The sequence below is a fragment of the Bombus fervidus genome, chromosome 5 (genome assembly GCF_041682495.2).
Source record: "Bombus fervidus isolate BK054 chromosome 5, iyBomFerv1, whole genome shotgun sequence".
NCBI classification, from domain to species: domain Eukaryota; kingdom Metazoa; phylum Arthropoda; class Insecta; order Hymenoptera; family Apidae; genus Bombus; species Bombus fervidus.
In genome coordinates, this window is record NC_091521.1 from 13,586,050 (window position 1) to 13,604,473 (window position 18,424).

General features: G+C 40.4%; 1 protein-coding gene across 1 annotated transcript in view; it reads right to left on the bottom strand.

Moving 5' to 3' along the window:
• The window catches only part of Nlg3 (Neuroligin 3), a 220,803-nt gene extending 213,056 nt beyond the window's left edge, over positions 1-7,747 (bottom strand). The window contains exon 1 of the mRNA XM_072002921.1: positions 5,722-7,747. Coding sequence (XP_071859022.1) covers positions 5,722-6,109 — 388 coding nt within the window. The 5' untranslated portion in view covers positions 6,110-7,747. The remainder of the gene's footprint in view (positions 1-5,721) is intronic.
• Positions 7,748-18,424: the final 10,677 nt, after the last annotated feature.

The following is an 18,424-nucleotide window of genomic DNA, read 5'->3' on the forward strand; positions in this document are numbered from 1 at the left end:
GCGCCCGGCATTTTAATATTGTATCGCTTCGTCGCATTAATCTCTGTTTTATTTATTTAGACGTTATCGAGCAAGTTTTGTAAGATAAATTCATTCATGATGAAAATACTCATAACTCATCCTGATCCTTTTAAAATGTTAGCCTCAACTTACACAATATTTCTCCTTTTTCAATCGTAGTAACGTACAAACTTCAACTGAAATATTAATTTTCATTGCCGAAATTCCGGCACCCTGATAAGAAGCACTACGGTTGGCTGCTTTCTTTAAATTTTCCAGCCACATTGGCGAAAACAAGAGACAAAAATTCTGCGGAGTTTACCCTCGGCAAATCTATTATCCGGATGATCCGATATATAGCAACGCGCAACAGGATTCCCGCCTAGCCCCAACACTTTGCCCAGCAACGTCAAAAGGAGCAACGTTATTCCTTTGGAACGAGTTCCCCCCGTCGAAATTGAAAAGTCCTACCACAACTTCGACTCGCGGAGGCACATGTTTTCTTTGCCTCTCTTGCTTCGATGTTATTCCCTGAATTCCATCCGATCGTGATCCCTAAAATACCGTTACGTTTCCTCTCTATTTCTGACCGTGAGACGAACACCGGAAACGTGCTATCACATCTTCAGGATGAGCAAGAAGAAAAGGATATGACAGATAATATTTTCACAAAGCTTTTTAGTCGTAAAACAGATGCCATAAATCGTTCCATTGGCTACCATAAATACCACAATATACTACGTACAGCATATCAAAATATACAGAGAGACAAGCTTGGCGCTTACAATTCCTAAGGAATCAAGGAGTAAGACCTCAATTACTGCTTTTTGGATAATGCAGTTTACGTTGAAATTACATTCTAGAAATATTTTTTCATAAAGACAGCCACGCGTTTGCTAGATCCTAACCTTTCCAGCCTGCCAAGCATTTACGCGATGCAGGCTGAAGTGGACCTATTTTTCTTAGGTCAGCACAACGCGTGGCGTGCAACCGGCGTGTAACGTGCCAAAAAATGCAAAGCTCAACGATGCTACGCGGTTAGAGCACAAAGTGGTAAGACGTCGTCTGCCTCTGTTAGTGTCGTTTCTCTCTTTGTCCCTCTAATTTCCTACACTGGCAGATAAATGAAGGCTGAATTAGTGCTCTGCTAAATAGTAGCGTTGGTTCGTGTACCTTCAAAAGCCGCACGCGTACAAGAGTTAGCGCTTTAATTAAATTTCATAATTAGTTGTGGCTTGTAAGACCGTTTACGAGGTTGACCACGCCTTCATCTTTACACTCATCAGCCGTCATGCACCTCGATCATCGCACCCATAAAATCCGCATATCGACCAATTTTATCATTCGATTACCGAGACTCTCAGTTCTTTCTAACCAAAGGATATCGTATGAATTATGATCGACCAGTCTACTTGACGATGCCAAAAATTATATATATATATATACTCAATTACACAGTATTCAATTAAATCTTTCTTACTAACTTAAAGAGTCCTTTCTATATTAAAATGCCAATACACCAAATTATTCTGTATTTCGACGAATTTATACAATTTTTTACTATACATGACCAAAGAATCGATTGAACAGCCGTAAAATCCTTAGCAAGAATCGAGCAATCGTTTCCCCGGCGAGCGCCAGAAGGAAACGTGAAACGTTGCTGTGAATTAGCATAACAAGATTCTACGGTGTACGTAATGCGGCAACGCCACGGACTTGCCACAGATTTGCATGGTCCATTTAAATACAATTTCTCTTCCTCGATCAAGAAATTACGTGAATACGCGAGCGCAACCTTCCCCTTTGGATGTGTTGCGAGCCGCAACGTGGAGGCGGATTAAAGGGGCTTGCATTAAAGCCGCCTTCCAAAGAAAAACTCGACGATTCTCCCTCCGCTTTACGTGCGCTCTCTCTTTCTCCCTTTCCTCGTATCTCGCGTGCCATGCTAATTAATTCTGCTTGTATATTAATCGTACTATCTGGACTATCGCGCAACATCCTGTTGCCTTTCCCTTCCCTCTACCGCGAACATGATGGACATTAGGTTAGTCAACCCTATATCCCTTTCTGTTTTCATAACAGAATCAATTTACATAAGATTAAAAATTGATCGAGCAGCCTTTCGTCACAAGAAGAGATTTTAATTAACAACGGAATTAACCTTGTCGCGGTTATCGGTTGTCGCAAGATTGAGTCATACCGAAGGAAAACTTTAAGTATTTCGATTGAATAATACTTAGAAATTGCATTAAATTTTATAAAACATGTTATAGGAGATAATGAAGCGTAGTACACAAACTCTGAGCTAGTAAACAAAATTATACAAATAAAAATTATAGCTCTGATAACGTATAAATGTGGCCGTATATTTTTAAGTAGTATAGGACCGTGTATACTCGGACACCCTAGTCAAAATTTCTTCCAACAGTTTCACACGCAATTACGTATCTCTCGTTGGAAAATTGCATTCTGCCTCGCCGACTATATCGATTACCGAATCTCTGAGGCTTCTCGGAATCAAAGAAAAAGAGCCAACGGATCCCTGAAATTTCCGGTGGCCAGTCTTGTTCATAGTGAAAAGTAAACGGCGCTGTTTCCCTGGTAAGGGATCCAACGTCAGGATGGCAAAGGCACTTCGCTGTGAAAGGTTCGCGTCGTTTTTCACTCCAGTAGCCGGTAAGCGATAAGCGAAGCTGGGAGAAACGCCGTGGAAGATAGAAACCGCCTGGCGAATCCTACGAAACAAATGCCCGGAACGTGTTGGCTTCCACGTGTGTATATATACATAGATACACACCGGACCAGCGCGTTTTCGGCCAGTTGAAGCGATCTGCAAACACGTATCGTACCGAGGATTACGTGTAAGTATCGTGAACGGTAAAAATAAGCGGGTAGGAGCGGAATTGAACAGAATAGTTTCGGCATGGCGTAACCTCGACGGACCAGCGTTTGCGCATTGGCGCGCGCGCGCCCTCGTGAATCGACTAACCGGTGAGATTGTCGGTCCACCATTTCAACGAAGATGCAAATGCACTCCTACATTTGTTTTTCAACGAGTTCGGAGACGCTTAGCTAGCGATTTACAGAAAGTACCGAGGCGAAGAATAGATGGATGGATGCTGGGAATAAAACTGGGAATACCTACTGGATTTTATAATAGTCGATATACGTAGCTTGTTCTAAGTTCCTTTTAATTAAGAACTTCGTATACAGGCTATGAGATAAATTAAAATTAACAGAGGACACGAGCTGTACCGAAGATTGAAAAGAAACTTGCGTTATTGAATTTTGAAGCTATAGAAAATTGTGTTAGTTACGTATTGAGATGAAAACTGATACTGTACGCGTAATAATTCTGTAACAATTCTGTGTATCAACAATCGAGTTATTGGTGAAATACAAAAAATCAGTGGCATGAGGGTTTCGAGTACGAGCAAGATAAGGGGATGAATTGCAATGATGGAGGAGAGGTAGGGTGATCAGGTGAATTCCACGGTTGCAAAACGATTTATGAGAAGCGAACACCCGGCTGTAAAATAACACTTCCCATTCAAATCGGCAAATTAATGGTCGTTTTCATGGATTCTTTGTTTGCACTGACCGGACAATGGCTCGCTGCAGGGTTATTATTCTGAAATACTACTATTATATTCAACCGAGTTGGAGCAGAACCCCTGGAACGTACACGGCCAGCTCTCGTTGACAACGTTTTCCCCATGAACACCACGGGAGCTGAATTAGAAACAGAAGATTTGCTCGCGGATTATTCGACCGATCCTTTTCTAATAACGTATCGTTGCGTTATTTTAATGAAATACTTTTAAATGCGAATAATCGAAAAGTTGGCACGGCATTTTAATATTCCAGAGGTTATAAATGAAGTTTCAGACATTTGATTGACGTGTAACCTGTTACTTTTACCGTTTTATTTATCGATTAACTAGTAAAAATTCAAACTCCTAGAAGCTTAAAAAGTTTATCAGAAATATCGGAGACTCAATTCTATTCCAGTATTAATTTATTCTTTGTCTCTGTCGCTTCGAGATTTATTTCCGGTTACATTTTTCCCCGAATAAGCATCGTAGAACCAAATGAAAAAGTTAAAGGTAGGAGTGACTGATCGATTACCTCTGATATAATAGTACATCGCAATGATATTCGTTTACGTGCATAAAACAAACGCATATTCATTTCCTAATCGAACACTAATATCCTCGCGAAGGCAAAGAAATTTTTCCCGCTTTTCGTGTTTCTCTTTTTATCCTGTCCTGTCTTTTCTGTATCGAAATTAATCCATGTCACTCACCCAGACGCATGAAAATCCTTTGACAACGACAGGGCATCGATGAAAGGCTGTTGAAGAATCGGCGCATATTTCTGCCGTTCGAAAAGGTCCCGTCGCAGTCGTCGAGCACAAAGAGCCGTGCCGTTAGAAATGAAAACGCGAAAAATGGGAGAAAAGGGATGCGCAAATCTGAACATGCCTAGACTAGTCCCCGATTTTTCCATAATAACGATCTACACACACAGCCAGAATTTCAAATATTCCGAACAAAATGTTCAAAGCGAATTATTCTGGTAGTAAATTATACCGTTGGATGCTCGAGCGACCGTCCGAAATCACTCGTAAAAAAGGAACCAGGGAACTGTTCTCAAATGAATTTCCGCGAAAGGTAAATATATGAACCATACATTCATTCTATTTCCATTCATTTTATTCGGAGTTCCGTGCGTGTCTCGATGAAGTAGTAAAAACATATATCTGCGCGGCACAAAGAGGTCTGTAAACCCTAACCAGAAGCGGACATGAATACTCGAAAGAAGGATACTTTGATCCATTGTGAACCAATAAAAGATGCCTCGATTAGATTGACGAGAAAATCGCGAAACTGCGTACCTCTGTATCGATAGTGATATCGGTGACTTATCGCAGAATTCAAAATTTTGGATAGTAAAAGATCCGAAGGATGATAAACCAAGCAAAATATTTTCTTCAAAGAAATATCTTTGATACAAGCTAACTCTTTCATAGCGCTACATATTTGGCTGTGCTTAAGATATTTGTAGCGCGACAATATACCTCGAAAGTAGAGCATGCCGAGACTCAAAAGTCATATTTTCTTAGGAAAAAATTTGTTGGTTGCATATACTTTATAATATGCTTTATAATGAACAATACCGAAATGGACATAACGGTAATTTCATATTATAATATGTACATAGACTGTATTTCGGACGCCGACTTTTATTTGAAAACGGCTAAAAAAGAGTTACGTTTTACACAATATACTAGTTTTTCAACGAGTTTGTAATTTTTTCTGTAATTAATCAAAAAGTCATTTTCACAGTGGCTTACTATAGGAATTACGTGTTGAAAATCTCGAATATTTTGAAGATGAATGTATCTACTTCGATAATGATAGACTCTCTAAAAATTGAATCACATATAGATAATATACTAAATGACGTATCTTCGATATCTCAAAGAAAGTGTAAGAAAATTAATCTATGCTTAACTAATATACAAGCTGAGGTATGCTCAAAATATGTTCTTTCGTATTATACGACTTAATGTAAAATAGTAACGCAGAAAATAAATGCAATAACTTCTCCTGAATTATAACAAACCGTAAATATAAAAGTACATGAATGGTCACGAAAGTATTAATAACAGATCTGGTACCGATATTCAAAGTGATTTGAAAGAATCGTGCATCTTACCTTGAACCGGTGCGTAAATGTTTAGGTACAGGCAATCCTCGCTCTGGTTCTTTAGGTAGGGCAGCAGCCTCCTCAAGTACTCGACTCTACCTTTCGGCATTTTGTCGGTAAGCTCGGGCAACCTTTGCGGACAAACAGGCCCGAATTTATCGGCCACCTTAACGCCGTGCCAAAGCGCACTGCTGACAGGGGGCATAAAACGCAACGAGCCGATCGGCGGCGACGCGTACGGAACGCCACGGTACACCTCGACGCCCTCGAGGTGCCGATCGAGGGTCACGATAACGCCCGATAGTTCCCCATACTTTGTCCTGACGATCCTCGAGCTGAGCTCGGCGCTGGCGGTCGCCAGGATTAGGCCGAGCAGCGCCAGGATCGACGACGTCATCTTCGTTCGCGCCCTTGAAACCCCGTCTCCACGCCTGCTCCCTTTCGCGATCACTCGAGCTCGACCAACGATTTCATTTCCCCCTAGAACTTCTACCCGCCCCCAGAGGCTGGAACGCGCGCGATCGTGCCCACCTCGTCGCCACGAGGACCAGGTGCGCGTCCAGGATGCATCAGTAGGCGATCGGCGTCGAAACGAATTCCACAATGTTCGAAACGTACAACCCAAAGGGTTCGTTTATTCTTTACGACGTTTAATTGCTCCTCGAAGTACATTCATCTCATTCTTAGGCTTTCAGAGATCCGTTAGATGTTATTATCGCTGAAAGATGAACGAGTTTGTCAATTCAAACCGAGTCTCTTTTCACGTTCAACGTTGTTTGTCTATCCTTCTGAGAAAACCTGCTGACGACCTTTCACGAGCAGTCAACACACGGCCAAAGACATCCCCGAGTCAGCGTTATGAAAAGTAAATACGGCGAGTTCGCGCAGCACACTTTTTTTTTTCGTCTGTTATGCCTGACACGATTTTTCGATGGTATCTCTAAAATGGTGTCCTAATTGCGTCGACACGACAACACAACTGGATTAAACTTCGAGAAGGGTAGTTCGTCGTTTCAGAGCAATGGCCCAGATCATTTTAAAAATATCGTGAAAGTTACAAAAAGACGATCTCGTTCTTGATAGCATGCTTGATATGGCGGTACAAATAAAAAGCGCTCGCCCTAATGATGCCCAAGAGAAAGCCACGGCTCCGATGTTTACCGGTTCGCTTCATTCTTATGACCTAGCTCGCTAGAGCGAATAGAGGAAGCAAGGCACCGGATGCCGTCGAATTACGTCCACCGTTTTACTGCTCTTCTCTGTTCCCTTTCTCTTTCCCTTCCTTTGGACGGACTGAAGCTTCTCAAATTTTCTTCTTCCGCTTTTACGCGGACATCCCCTCTCTGTTTCTCGTATATATTTGTCTTTCACGGAATTGTGCAAAAAGCATTTGGCAACAACTTGGTATAGAATAAAACGTTATTGTTCTAGATGATCACTATCTAATATGGACATTTCATAATCCGAGCAGCTTCAGTGAACCACCATCCAAAGACACGAACTTCGATCGATCACTAACGGTTGTCGAAAACTTCACACCGAATCACTGTCAAACTACGTGTCGTTCCATTGCGTCCTAACCAACGGACTGCCTCGGTCAGACAACTTGCGTCTACGTGCACTGTTCACCCCTGCGATCACCTGGTTCACGTCCCTCTTACGCCGTACTGGACCAGTTCAGAGGCAGTTCGCAAGTATTTAGTGGTAACAGATCGCGTCCCTTGTTTTTAACGAGCAACGATAGATAATGTAAATCGTACGAACGCACGCAGTCCCTTCGATTCGGTCGGAATTTGCCTCGGAATGACACACGCGACGACACTGGACCGAGAACACTCTCTTCACGCACTTCACACTTCCTGGAGTCATGTGGTGATTCCTTCGTCACGTGGTGGCCGCGTAACGCGATCCAATCCACAGATAGATCGCGAGGATCATGCATTAGAAGGAAAAGGACGCGAGACGCGGACGCGAACCCCGCTGGACCAGAGGAGCCGATCTTTCCGTTACTTGATCCTCGGACAGACTGGCGTCAGGCGATGTTGCTCGCACGGAGCTGCGCATGCCCCGCGCATACGCTGCCCACACCGCTCGCGACATGGGCGGAAGTCCGCGGACACGTCGATATAGCAGATGGCATTGATATCGACTTGAGAAATTTGGTTCGTGTCTCAATTTCGCGAGTATGAATTTTGGTACTTTCGCAACAAACCGACTTAACCTATCGCGACCGTTCAAGTCATGATCAAATCGCCGCGTGTACAAAACGTGACACAATTACGATTACCCAGATGGCTTCTGTTCCAATATCGTGGAGAAGTGGTTGCAGAAACGAAATAACACAACAGTAACGTAAGTAAGCTTATTTTTGCATTAATATCATCAAAAAAATGGTAATGGATTTGATAAAAATTCATAACAATGGAGGTTATAACCGTCGGTTTTGCCTACGCCATCAAGTAAGATTAAACAAACAGACGTTACAATCATTTTCGCGTTGAAGTATGCTTTTGATAAGCCGAACCAGAATAACTGAATCTATCTAAAAGCTTGTACGTCACTCGTATAATCTGTGTGCTATCGTTGATCATATTGCAAACAGGATTGTGTAGTGCCCTATGAGCCCAATTCACTACACCATTTCTTCCCTGATGAAATCAACACGCCTGATATTTTACTGCCACAATTTTCTTTACGCTTTCTTTTTATGTTTACGCTAGGCTACACGTGTCCTTCGGTTTCTCACTTTCGTGTCAAATTGTCGAATATCGTGTAGTCCGAAACGAAAGAAAGATCGATTGCTATGCAGTTAGGTAGACGTTTAATGCAACGGAACAATGGCTATCTCCCGTTAACGAGGTAACGTCGAACGTGTATCGACAACAGGCCGCTTTAGTGCTTTCAATCTCTCTGTCTATGCCTAATAATAGATCCACGCACATATATTCCCAAAATGCAGCATTCGATATCGGTGCTGCGAGACAATATGAATTTCGATCAAAATTTTGTAGCTTTTGTAGTCGAACTATGTAGCTATTTCTAAGCTTAAAGCCGAAAACTTTATCGACAGCGAAGTACCGGAAGGGGAGAAAATGTTTGGAGCAATTTTGATCGTATAACTTGAAAGTTTATGTTTATTTTTATCGTTTCATCTTCAGTTACTTTATCGTATCATACATTTGCGAGTAAGGTTCTGGAGTCCATTCTCGAAGAGGGTCCATATCAAAAAGTTGATCGTACACGTGTATATACACGGATTCCTGTAAATCACGCTCTTACGTGGATCATCTCGAACGAGGGGAGAAAAAAGGAAGCTGTATGCACGGAACGAAATTGGAATATCAGCTAACCACCTCAGCACGGGGGAAACTTTTTAACGAGAATTTCAGAGAAGAATGACTAAAAGCGTGGTCGGTTTCTTCGTAAAGTTTTGCGATGTACAACACCGCCTCGTCTTTATAGTTCAGTCTGCGTAGCTATACTCGTTAACAAACTTCGATGCATTCTAAGCTCCCCTTTAAAAGCAGAACATCCCAAGCTTTTTGACCCGGATGCGTGTCGAATGAACCACCGACGACACGCAGAACTTCGCTGACACGTTTTAGATAAGCCTCGAGTTATGTAACTGTGCAAAAAATATGATGCTAGAATTCATTAGCGCAAGGAGGAGTAATTACATTCTAATATAATATTTTGTAATTTTGATTTAAATTCTGCGATATGATATAGTGATTTTTGTACAAGATCGTGACCCTATGAGACTGGTCGAAAACAAATTTATCGTTTCAAAAGCAGCCCTATAAAAGTACAAAAATTTTAACGATACTCAGTCAGGTTCACGGAATAACGATCAAAACTCGAAATTCTACTTTAAACTTTCAATTAAATAACTACTAAATCGAAGAAAATATTGATTCGATTCTTCTAAAAAAAGTAGAATTCCCGTTCATCGATGAAAGTTGGAGCGGTTAGTATATATAATTTTGTCGGTCTATTGTTGTTCAAGGGTGTTATCACAAGAGCGTAGGCATCCCGTACGATGTAGTTTACTTAACGTAGAGATAACGAGGCCGTGAGTAGCTGTTGGACGACCCTTCATGAATTACCGACTTAATTCTTCCGGGCATGAAGGCGCGAAATGCATTTAACATCGCTCCCCGACACGGCGGCGTTCTGGTGCGTCAACTTTGCCGATGCTATTAACTCGTATCCTAAGGCTAACGTCAGCCTTTCCCACTTGCTCCGCCTAATCATAGGGGCGTTGCAAGTCTGCGTGTCGTTGCTTGTCGAAAGCAGTGCGTAATTCAATTAAGTTTCCACTCGTAAGACGTTGTCTCGGAGGATCAACTTTCTCAAAATCGCCTCAAACGACACCGATAGCGATTTAGCTACGAAATAGAGTATGGTGTTTACAGAGTATCGTCTGACGGTATCTCTTTGCAGATGATATAGATGAGATAAAAAATGCATTTATTACCGGAAAAAATTGGCGATTTTATCACGTTCTTTAGAATTGAATAGGTTATTGTTCTTAATTTAGCAACGTTAGATATCATTTAATTTTATTTTGACCATAAATGATTAGTATTTGCTCGATGTTAGATCAAAGTAGGGATGAAATGTTTTTCAAGAGTCTCTACTAAAATATATTTTATCTCTTTACTCTCACGTTTCCGTAATAAATTTTATATTGTACATTCGACCTGGTGAATATGGGGCGTACAGTTTTCACACCACTAAAAATTATAGCCCCCGTAAAAGTAAACTCCTGACCGCAGTTTACCATGTACAGTCTAGGAAAAAAGTATCTATTATCTAGGGAAAAAAGTATTTATTTATAAAACGTTGCTAATAAATTTAGATAGTTTTGGTTACATATCTCTCTAAATTAACTGTGTTTCTTAATGCGCTAACAAATCGAAAAGTTGGTGTGTCTGACAGTGTCCTTTTACGTCGATTAGCGAGCAACCCTGTCATGGAGGCTGCTCAAAGCCGGAAACATGGTTTTTACGAACGTCGTGCGAACGAATGTCGCATAAAAGGCGTGCAGCCGACAGGAACGCGCGCCATTTCCGTGATTGCAATCCATAACGACACACCAGTCGACCCGGATCAACGAAACTTGCAACGAACGATGCTCTGCGGAGTCTCGTTTCACGTTCTACACCCGATTTATTAGCTGATTATGACGAGAATCCGATCGATACTACCTGATGATCAATCGAGCTCGTTGGAGAAGTGAAGCAACTAAAGGAGCTCGTAAAATTTTTATTAAGAATCGATACCTAAGGGATATTAAACTGAGTGAAGAAGAAAATAAAAAAAAAAAAAAAAAAAAATGTGGAAGATACGCAAGAATGTAAAAAATTCCCTTCAACGAAAAGAAAGTCGAGTTTAATGAAGAAGAAGGGACAAGAAGCGAACGAAATACCGTTGTCAATGACATAATCACAATTCACGATGCATGCGTCATCAGATCTTCCGATGAATTCAAAACGATATAAGTTATTCATTTCTATTACCTATTTATAGTAGCCTGGAAGATGAATATTACGCGGAAAAGAATTCATCTGAACTAGATTCACTCTAGGATAGCGATACCCTTCCATAAACATAAAGGATCTGTCCTAGGAACGGATACATAGTACTTTACGACACTTTCTTGGTTCAGACATTTTGTATGTCCTCCGATCGATTCCAGTTTAACGCTTCTTCAAATCTGCCCATCGTCATCTTGCAGCTTGTTTGATGATTAATAAAATTCGATGGATCTTCGATTGCTGCTTCAACGATGTAGAAAGTTGTAAAAGAAGAATGGAAAAGAAAATGCTTGCTTCGATCCATATGATGCTTCTCCGGTTACTCTGTTCTTTTTCTGACGAATGAACCACTTCGCGGAATGATTCGTTGGTTGGATATGCAGTGCTCTAAACGCTGGTAAGTTGTTTTCGATCTCAAAAACATCAAAGTTTCGGGATAATTAATCGACTTTCGGGAAACGATATATCGCGTCATGCTTGCCATCATTGTTCGTCCCTTTGTACGACTAATCTGTCATCCCAACTTACCACGCCCGTCCATCACAAATTTTTCTGTTGACGAACGGCTGCCCTTTATGCGGCGTGCATGAATTAATTTCGTCGCGTGCGTTCAATCGGACCGCGTCTCTGGGCTGCCTCATAAATTTGTCAAAATTCAGCAAGCGACGTGGAGGAAACACGTACACGAAACTGGTCCCTCCTTCCGAAGCCAGTTTATCGTCGTCGGATTCAGTACTCAACATGACCTCATCGGTTGCAACGAAAATATCGAGTGAATGGCAATTCTTTATTCCTTCCAGAATCATTCTTTATCCACGTCGCAAATTCAAACGTAGAGATCTTACCACCTGTAGTACAACCCCCCAACGTTTACAATACATAAACAGGATAATAGACCATCGAAGCACTCGAAGTTCGAGTAAATGGGAAGGAGGTCGAATGGTTTGGCCAACGAAAGAAACTTCCTTTCGTTGGATTCAATTGCGAAATTGCTCAGAACGTATTCATGATTTACCGTTCACTCGCAATTTCTCCGATTTTAGCCAGAAAACTAATTGCGATATAAATAGTAGATTCAAGAGTTCGATTTTTTTGGAACATGCGAAATTCTTTTGTAGTCGTGTTCCATCACGAATTTTCTGGCTTGACTGTTCGAATCGGGGACTAAGTATCGTAAAGGGATAAAAGGTAGAAGGGTGTAGAAGGGGAAAGAAGATTTTGACAAGTTGGAAAACACGATCCATGATTAGCTTCGACAGAAGCTTCGTAACGATCGAAGGAACAAACTTTCGCGCATCCCTAGATAATATCCACGTAATCCATCAAAATGTTGCGAGACAGTTCATGTTTTGGCGGTCGTTTCGTCTAGCGTTAAAATTTGTCTTCGTTCTGCTTATAAGATAGATCACATTCGATGTGAAGCAACGACAGCTTAGATTCTATAGTTCTGGATGTCTTTCTCGAAGAAAGCAAGGTAAATAATTGTAATAAAAAGATAATGAAAAACCCAAAGACATATTTTTCGAAAATTGTTTGTCGACCCACGTAACATCGTTCACTTGTATCGAGAGAAGCGATATTCTTGTTCTTTATGGCAGTGTTTTCCTTAAAACGATTACCCCCCGAGCTGTTCTTAAGTTATGAAAACACATTCGGTACCTCCCTTTAACGACGGGAGCGTACAATCGTAAATGAAATTTCCTCCCTTTAGTTGATCTTTCCTTCCATCCACCGTATTTCTACCCATGTTTCCACATATTGATCAAGTTTAAATCAGAAAACTGTAGTTTTGAACGAGTTTCTTTGGTAACAGAAATTACTTCCAATTCATCTTCGCTGGTTTTCTAGTATTTCTGTATCGAGCACTGTTTGCTGCAGGAGAGAATACGTGTAAATGGAACTCAAACTTGAATTCGTAGAATGGCAAAAAAAGAAAAACGAAGAAACGGTTAACGTCGGAACTATTATCGCGAGGAGCCGTCTACTGGGTAGTTGTACGACGAATAATACGAAGAGATCTAGCTAATCCCGGAAAAATCCGCCGCCGATGAAAGCCTTTCTTCTTCCTTTCATTCGCCGTTCAATACTACCTGTTACGTATACCTACTGGCTTTCACTATTTCTGCCCAGTTATCGCATCTGGACTTGTTCGTACACGGTGCTCGTGATGGAAGGTTAGCCCGATACAAATCGATTACTGAACCTTTTTCTGGATTCGCGATATTCCATTGATATCGGTGAACTTTTCAACGCGAAACAAACGTCTTCCTCCCTTTCATATCGCGTTAAAAAGTATACATTTATCACACTTTTTCTTGCACTACTGTCTGATATATATTTGCACATAATTATAATTCTTTTAAAAGTACTCCTTCCTGATTTATTTCAATTGAGTTTTCTCGAAAACTTTTAAGTAAATAAAATAAAAGATAAACATCGAGAGCAAAGGAAAAAGTTACTTAAGGAATGAACAATCATCAGTTGCAACGAAAACCTTTCTCACCGAGCGACAGAAAATAATGTAACACCTGTAAAATGCCCTGGGGATTATCTACGACGTGGCGACACAAATATAGAATAAGGATAACCGGGTTTCGGTGTACTTGGAACAGTGTATATGTATATCCAGCATACTAAAGCGATAGCTGTTACGGGAAAAAGGGGTCGTGGCAGAAAACTACGGGATACGGCTAATCCATGAAATCCCTCAAATGACAAATCCCTCCCTTGCTTCTTTCCGTTTTCTTTTCAGGAATAGAAGGGGAAAAGTGCTTTAGAGAGAAACCGTCGGTTCCTTGTTGACAAAGTAATTCAAAGCAACAATACTTCGTACGATATTAATCATATGTCATACGTCATTTTAAAAAATTTTCATCTCTTGATGTTCAAATATTATCGCCTGGTACGAGTAATTAGAGAGACGAGTGCAGTGCTGAGAGAGGATTGCACATGGCACTTGAGAATAAACAATTGTTCCGGAAACGTAATGATTCTTCATTGGACGAGCTTCAATCAGCTTTAAAATTCAACTACGATCCCATTGTCCTGTTGGTTCACCATCGATTGACTAAATGAAATACGATTACTTGATGCACGCTTGCTGCGCCTCCAATCGCATGGACCTTGAAATCCTATCAGTTGTGGGTTTTTGGTTAATTTGCCGACCGAATCGAAACTGTTTTAACGCCTGGCTATTGTTTGTACATGCCATTGTTGGAATGTAATTTATTGCAAATTGATGGAATTAAGTAAATTTCCATAGTATGTTTTATATAACGGATAATTAAGAACATAGCTAAATAGAGTAGTATATTTTCCTATGAAAGTTCAATGTACGGATGTATCGAAGTGCATAAGCCTACAGTTACAGCGGATTCGAACAAATTGACATTCTGACGTGCTCGATAGGTCAATGTAATCAAATATCTGTATAGATTTTTTATGAGCGTATGTATTGCAGTTTTCAGATGTTACATCCGTCAGAACGGTACTTCATCCGAATACCTATTCACTATAACCATAGCCTGAACTATTATAAAAAAGGAGCCAAGTCAGTAAAAACCTGGTATTATACTTTTTTTTACTAAAAGGTGAAGAATTCGTTGGCCGATAATCTATGACATGCTATTCTATGACTTCTACAATACGGTACCAAATTTCATGAGCGTCGTAGAGACAATCTTAGTACAGCGGCTGCTGCATAATTCACTTTCTCTCAAAAGGAGGATATTAGAGGTCGGACGATCCATGTAACTTTCGGTATTATAGACAGATTACATTCTTTATCTCGAACGCGATACGTTGAATTTAAATGAAATTTAAATGAAATTCTGCCGCCACGTACGCCAATCCTGCTGATGAAACTTCATATCATCTGCTCCGTCGTGTCAAAGTCGCTTAAGTATTAAGAGTGAGGTTTCTACTACACTCGTTGCTTGAGGGTATATTAAAACGGAGGAAATCTTTTTGGTGGAAATTTAAACCAAATTACGAACGTTAACATAGAATAATAATACATTTTAAAGAATGTAAAAAAAGAAGAATATAGTACTCGTGGAATAGTTATTAATTCTTGGTTAATTTCCTTTTTATTTTTATTATTGAAGCAAAATTCAGCATGAACAGAATGGAAGGAGAATTCAGTAGATTCTGAAGAAAAATAGCTCGAGCGTTAGACGAGGCAGAGGAACGCCAGGACGGTGGTTATCGATGCACGGAATCTTGCAAAGTGGGTAAAGTATAACACGCTAGAGGTTTGGGTACGATAAGACAGTACGAGATCCCCTTTTTTCGTTGGTCCAATTTTACCATAGCCTAAAAAATTCGCACGCCTTGTCAATATCGAACATCGATTCGGTGGATTTGAATGCTCTATAGCTTGATCACGTATTATCGCGTCACATTCCTACGGTTTTCTCTCTACGAATATTCTTCATCCATCTTCGATCTTCTTGATGGTCCACTTATCCACGAAAACGCCTCCTTTGCTTTCCCATTGCGACGAATCTCGATGGTATTTACGATATATCGAGAGGCCACCGAGGATCTTTCGTGTTGGACTTCTCGCTCGTGATTAATTCGTCCCTAGATATCAACGAGAAAAAAGAAAATCGATACCGTAGCGGTTGAAGGAATGATACGGGAACGGATTTCGTCTCGTTCGACGAACTTGGAGGGCAAACTAACGACTTCCAACCCAGACCTCGCCTCTCGAGTTTTTTCCGTCTCTGTCGGACACTCGAAGATATCGGATAATCGGATATTTTAGGATATTCGAAGAGAAGATGAGGGTAGTGAACTGATTTCAAGGTTGGTTTATCGGTACCGTAAACGATGCTGTATAGTTGTTTTGTAATTTCTCTTTGAGAACGGATTAATATTGTCAAGTATTTTGTTCGATAGTTTCTTCTGAGGAACTTGGAATTAGTCGTTGATCCGGTTCTTGTAGTTCGAATGCAAAATCACGGTATTATTGGGTCAGCTTTCGCTATTTCTCTGGTAATTTTTCGCGCAAACAAAATTTAAATCAGCGTCACGTCTCCACGATGACGTTGTCTTCGCAGAAAATCTACGTTGAAAAATGGGTACACGCTTTTCGATTTTCTAAACTGAAAAACAGATATTAAAATATTCTTCGAACCATATATCTTGAATCGTATATACTTCAAAAGTCCAATATCAAAAAATAATCTAGTTTAAACCGCGCATCTTCTTTGTTTAATTTTCCGTTACTATTATTATCCCTATGGAAATTACGATAACTTTCTATCCATCATTTATTTGTATTTCACCTCTTCGGGTCGCAAACCTGTGAGTTTTGATTTAAATAACACTAATTTAACTCCATCCTCTTCTACTTTTTTACTAGACCCGTAGTTGGTGATAAACAGGTTCAGAGATTGCTGCCGGGTAAAGAGACGGAATATCTGCAACGAGATTTTGCTTTGAGAAGAGGCGCGAAATATTTATTTATTCTGCCAGATGAATCTGTTTGCTAGTGGACTGTAGATTCTATCCTATCCAATCCGCTGGAGAACGAAACCCGATCTTTTGTTCAGGAAACAGCAATTTAAATCGTTGACTGTTTAAAAGAACTTTAGCTTTAGCCGATAAACTTTTCAACTCGATCAAGGAAAACTTGTGCAATGAATGGTTAATTAAAGTTTGATCCCGATATAATACTTGCTCATTGAACGAACACTTCTTTTATAATCTTCGACCAGATAAAACTCAACGTAAATTTCAAATGAAAATGATTAATTTGCTATATAAATCGATTCTCGTGGCCATAAGCAGGAGAAGAGTTTGCCCTATAAAATCATATATGAGCTCTAAGAATGAAGGAGACATATTCCGAGATGATTTGATCCTCCTGGGATTAGAATGTATCGCTAGTGAACTGTTTATACGTTACAAACTTGTATATATTTTCGCATTTTACTGGTTCGTTTTCCTTTATCGACAAGCCGGGAAACAATGCATCCTGTTCTCCCATACGTAGGATTGGACGAATTAGCTGGAAAATATTGAAAGTCGCAGAGATAGCTTCGACTTAATACCCGTCATGAATACAATGTTAACAATACCTTGAGAAATAACCTAACCATAAAGTCTCCATTTATCAATAAGAGCTAATAATTCTAGATTAAAATAATGTCGCTTAAGATGTAGGACACTCGCTACTTTTCGTTTTCATTTGTTTGAAAATTCCAAATTTAATCGTTTCATTAAGACAAGAGAAAGAATGATCGATCGCTTTCAGACACACAGGCAATTTGACGAGGCACTTCGTAAAATTCATCCGAAACCTTTGTTCTCGTGGAGAAGTCATGCACTTTCGTTGGTCTTGCTCGTCCCTAGCTTACGAAGTAAGTTCATTAACGTGAATGAGGTGTTCCTGAAGAGGAGCCACTCATCGGAGAACGCCTCATGCCTCGAGGACGCCTCTCAAAGCCTTCTTATCGTTGCTTTAACACGTCGTTACATGCGAGGAACAGTGGCTCGGCTTGTGTATGTGCAAAGTAATTCACCGATGAAGTTTTTTAATCTGCATGCGCGCAGGAGCATCACACTTCAAACAATGTTTATCGAGTTTAAAACGTTTGCAAATCGTTTTACGTGTTTGTTTTGTGTACAATTTTCTTCGATAAGTAGTCGCTGATTTAGATATGACTTTCATTTAGAATAAACTAAATTTTGTGACACCTAATCCAACTCTGAGATTAATGCATTCATCTTAATCTCGATAAACAGCGAGTTTCATATAACAGCTGTTTCATTTAGCGTGTACACATCCCTATATGCTAATTCTGTTAAACACGGGACGATTAACTGTATCCTTGCTAGTTGTAATTCAAAAGGAGGAATCTTTGCCGTCTGTTAAGTTAAATTAAATTACTCTCGACCAGACAGACAGGCAGGGTCTGTCTTGCAGATCATAGCAAGATAAAGACATTCGATGTGTGGAAATCGTGGAGAACTCTGGCTGCGGAAGTTTTTCGCACGGGAAGTTTTCTTTCAAACGGGATTTGGAGAAGGAAAGTTTGCAAACGATCACGAAACGTTCTCCCAAAAATAAAAGTTCCAGCTTGTAAGGCGGCCGCCCGGCGGCGCTTCCTTCTCAACGCGTTCTCGATTTAATTTTAGCACTTACGACTCAGTCCACTCGCGAG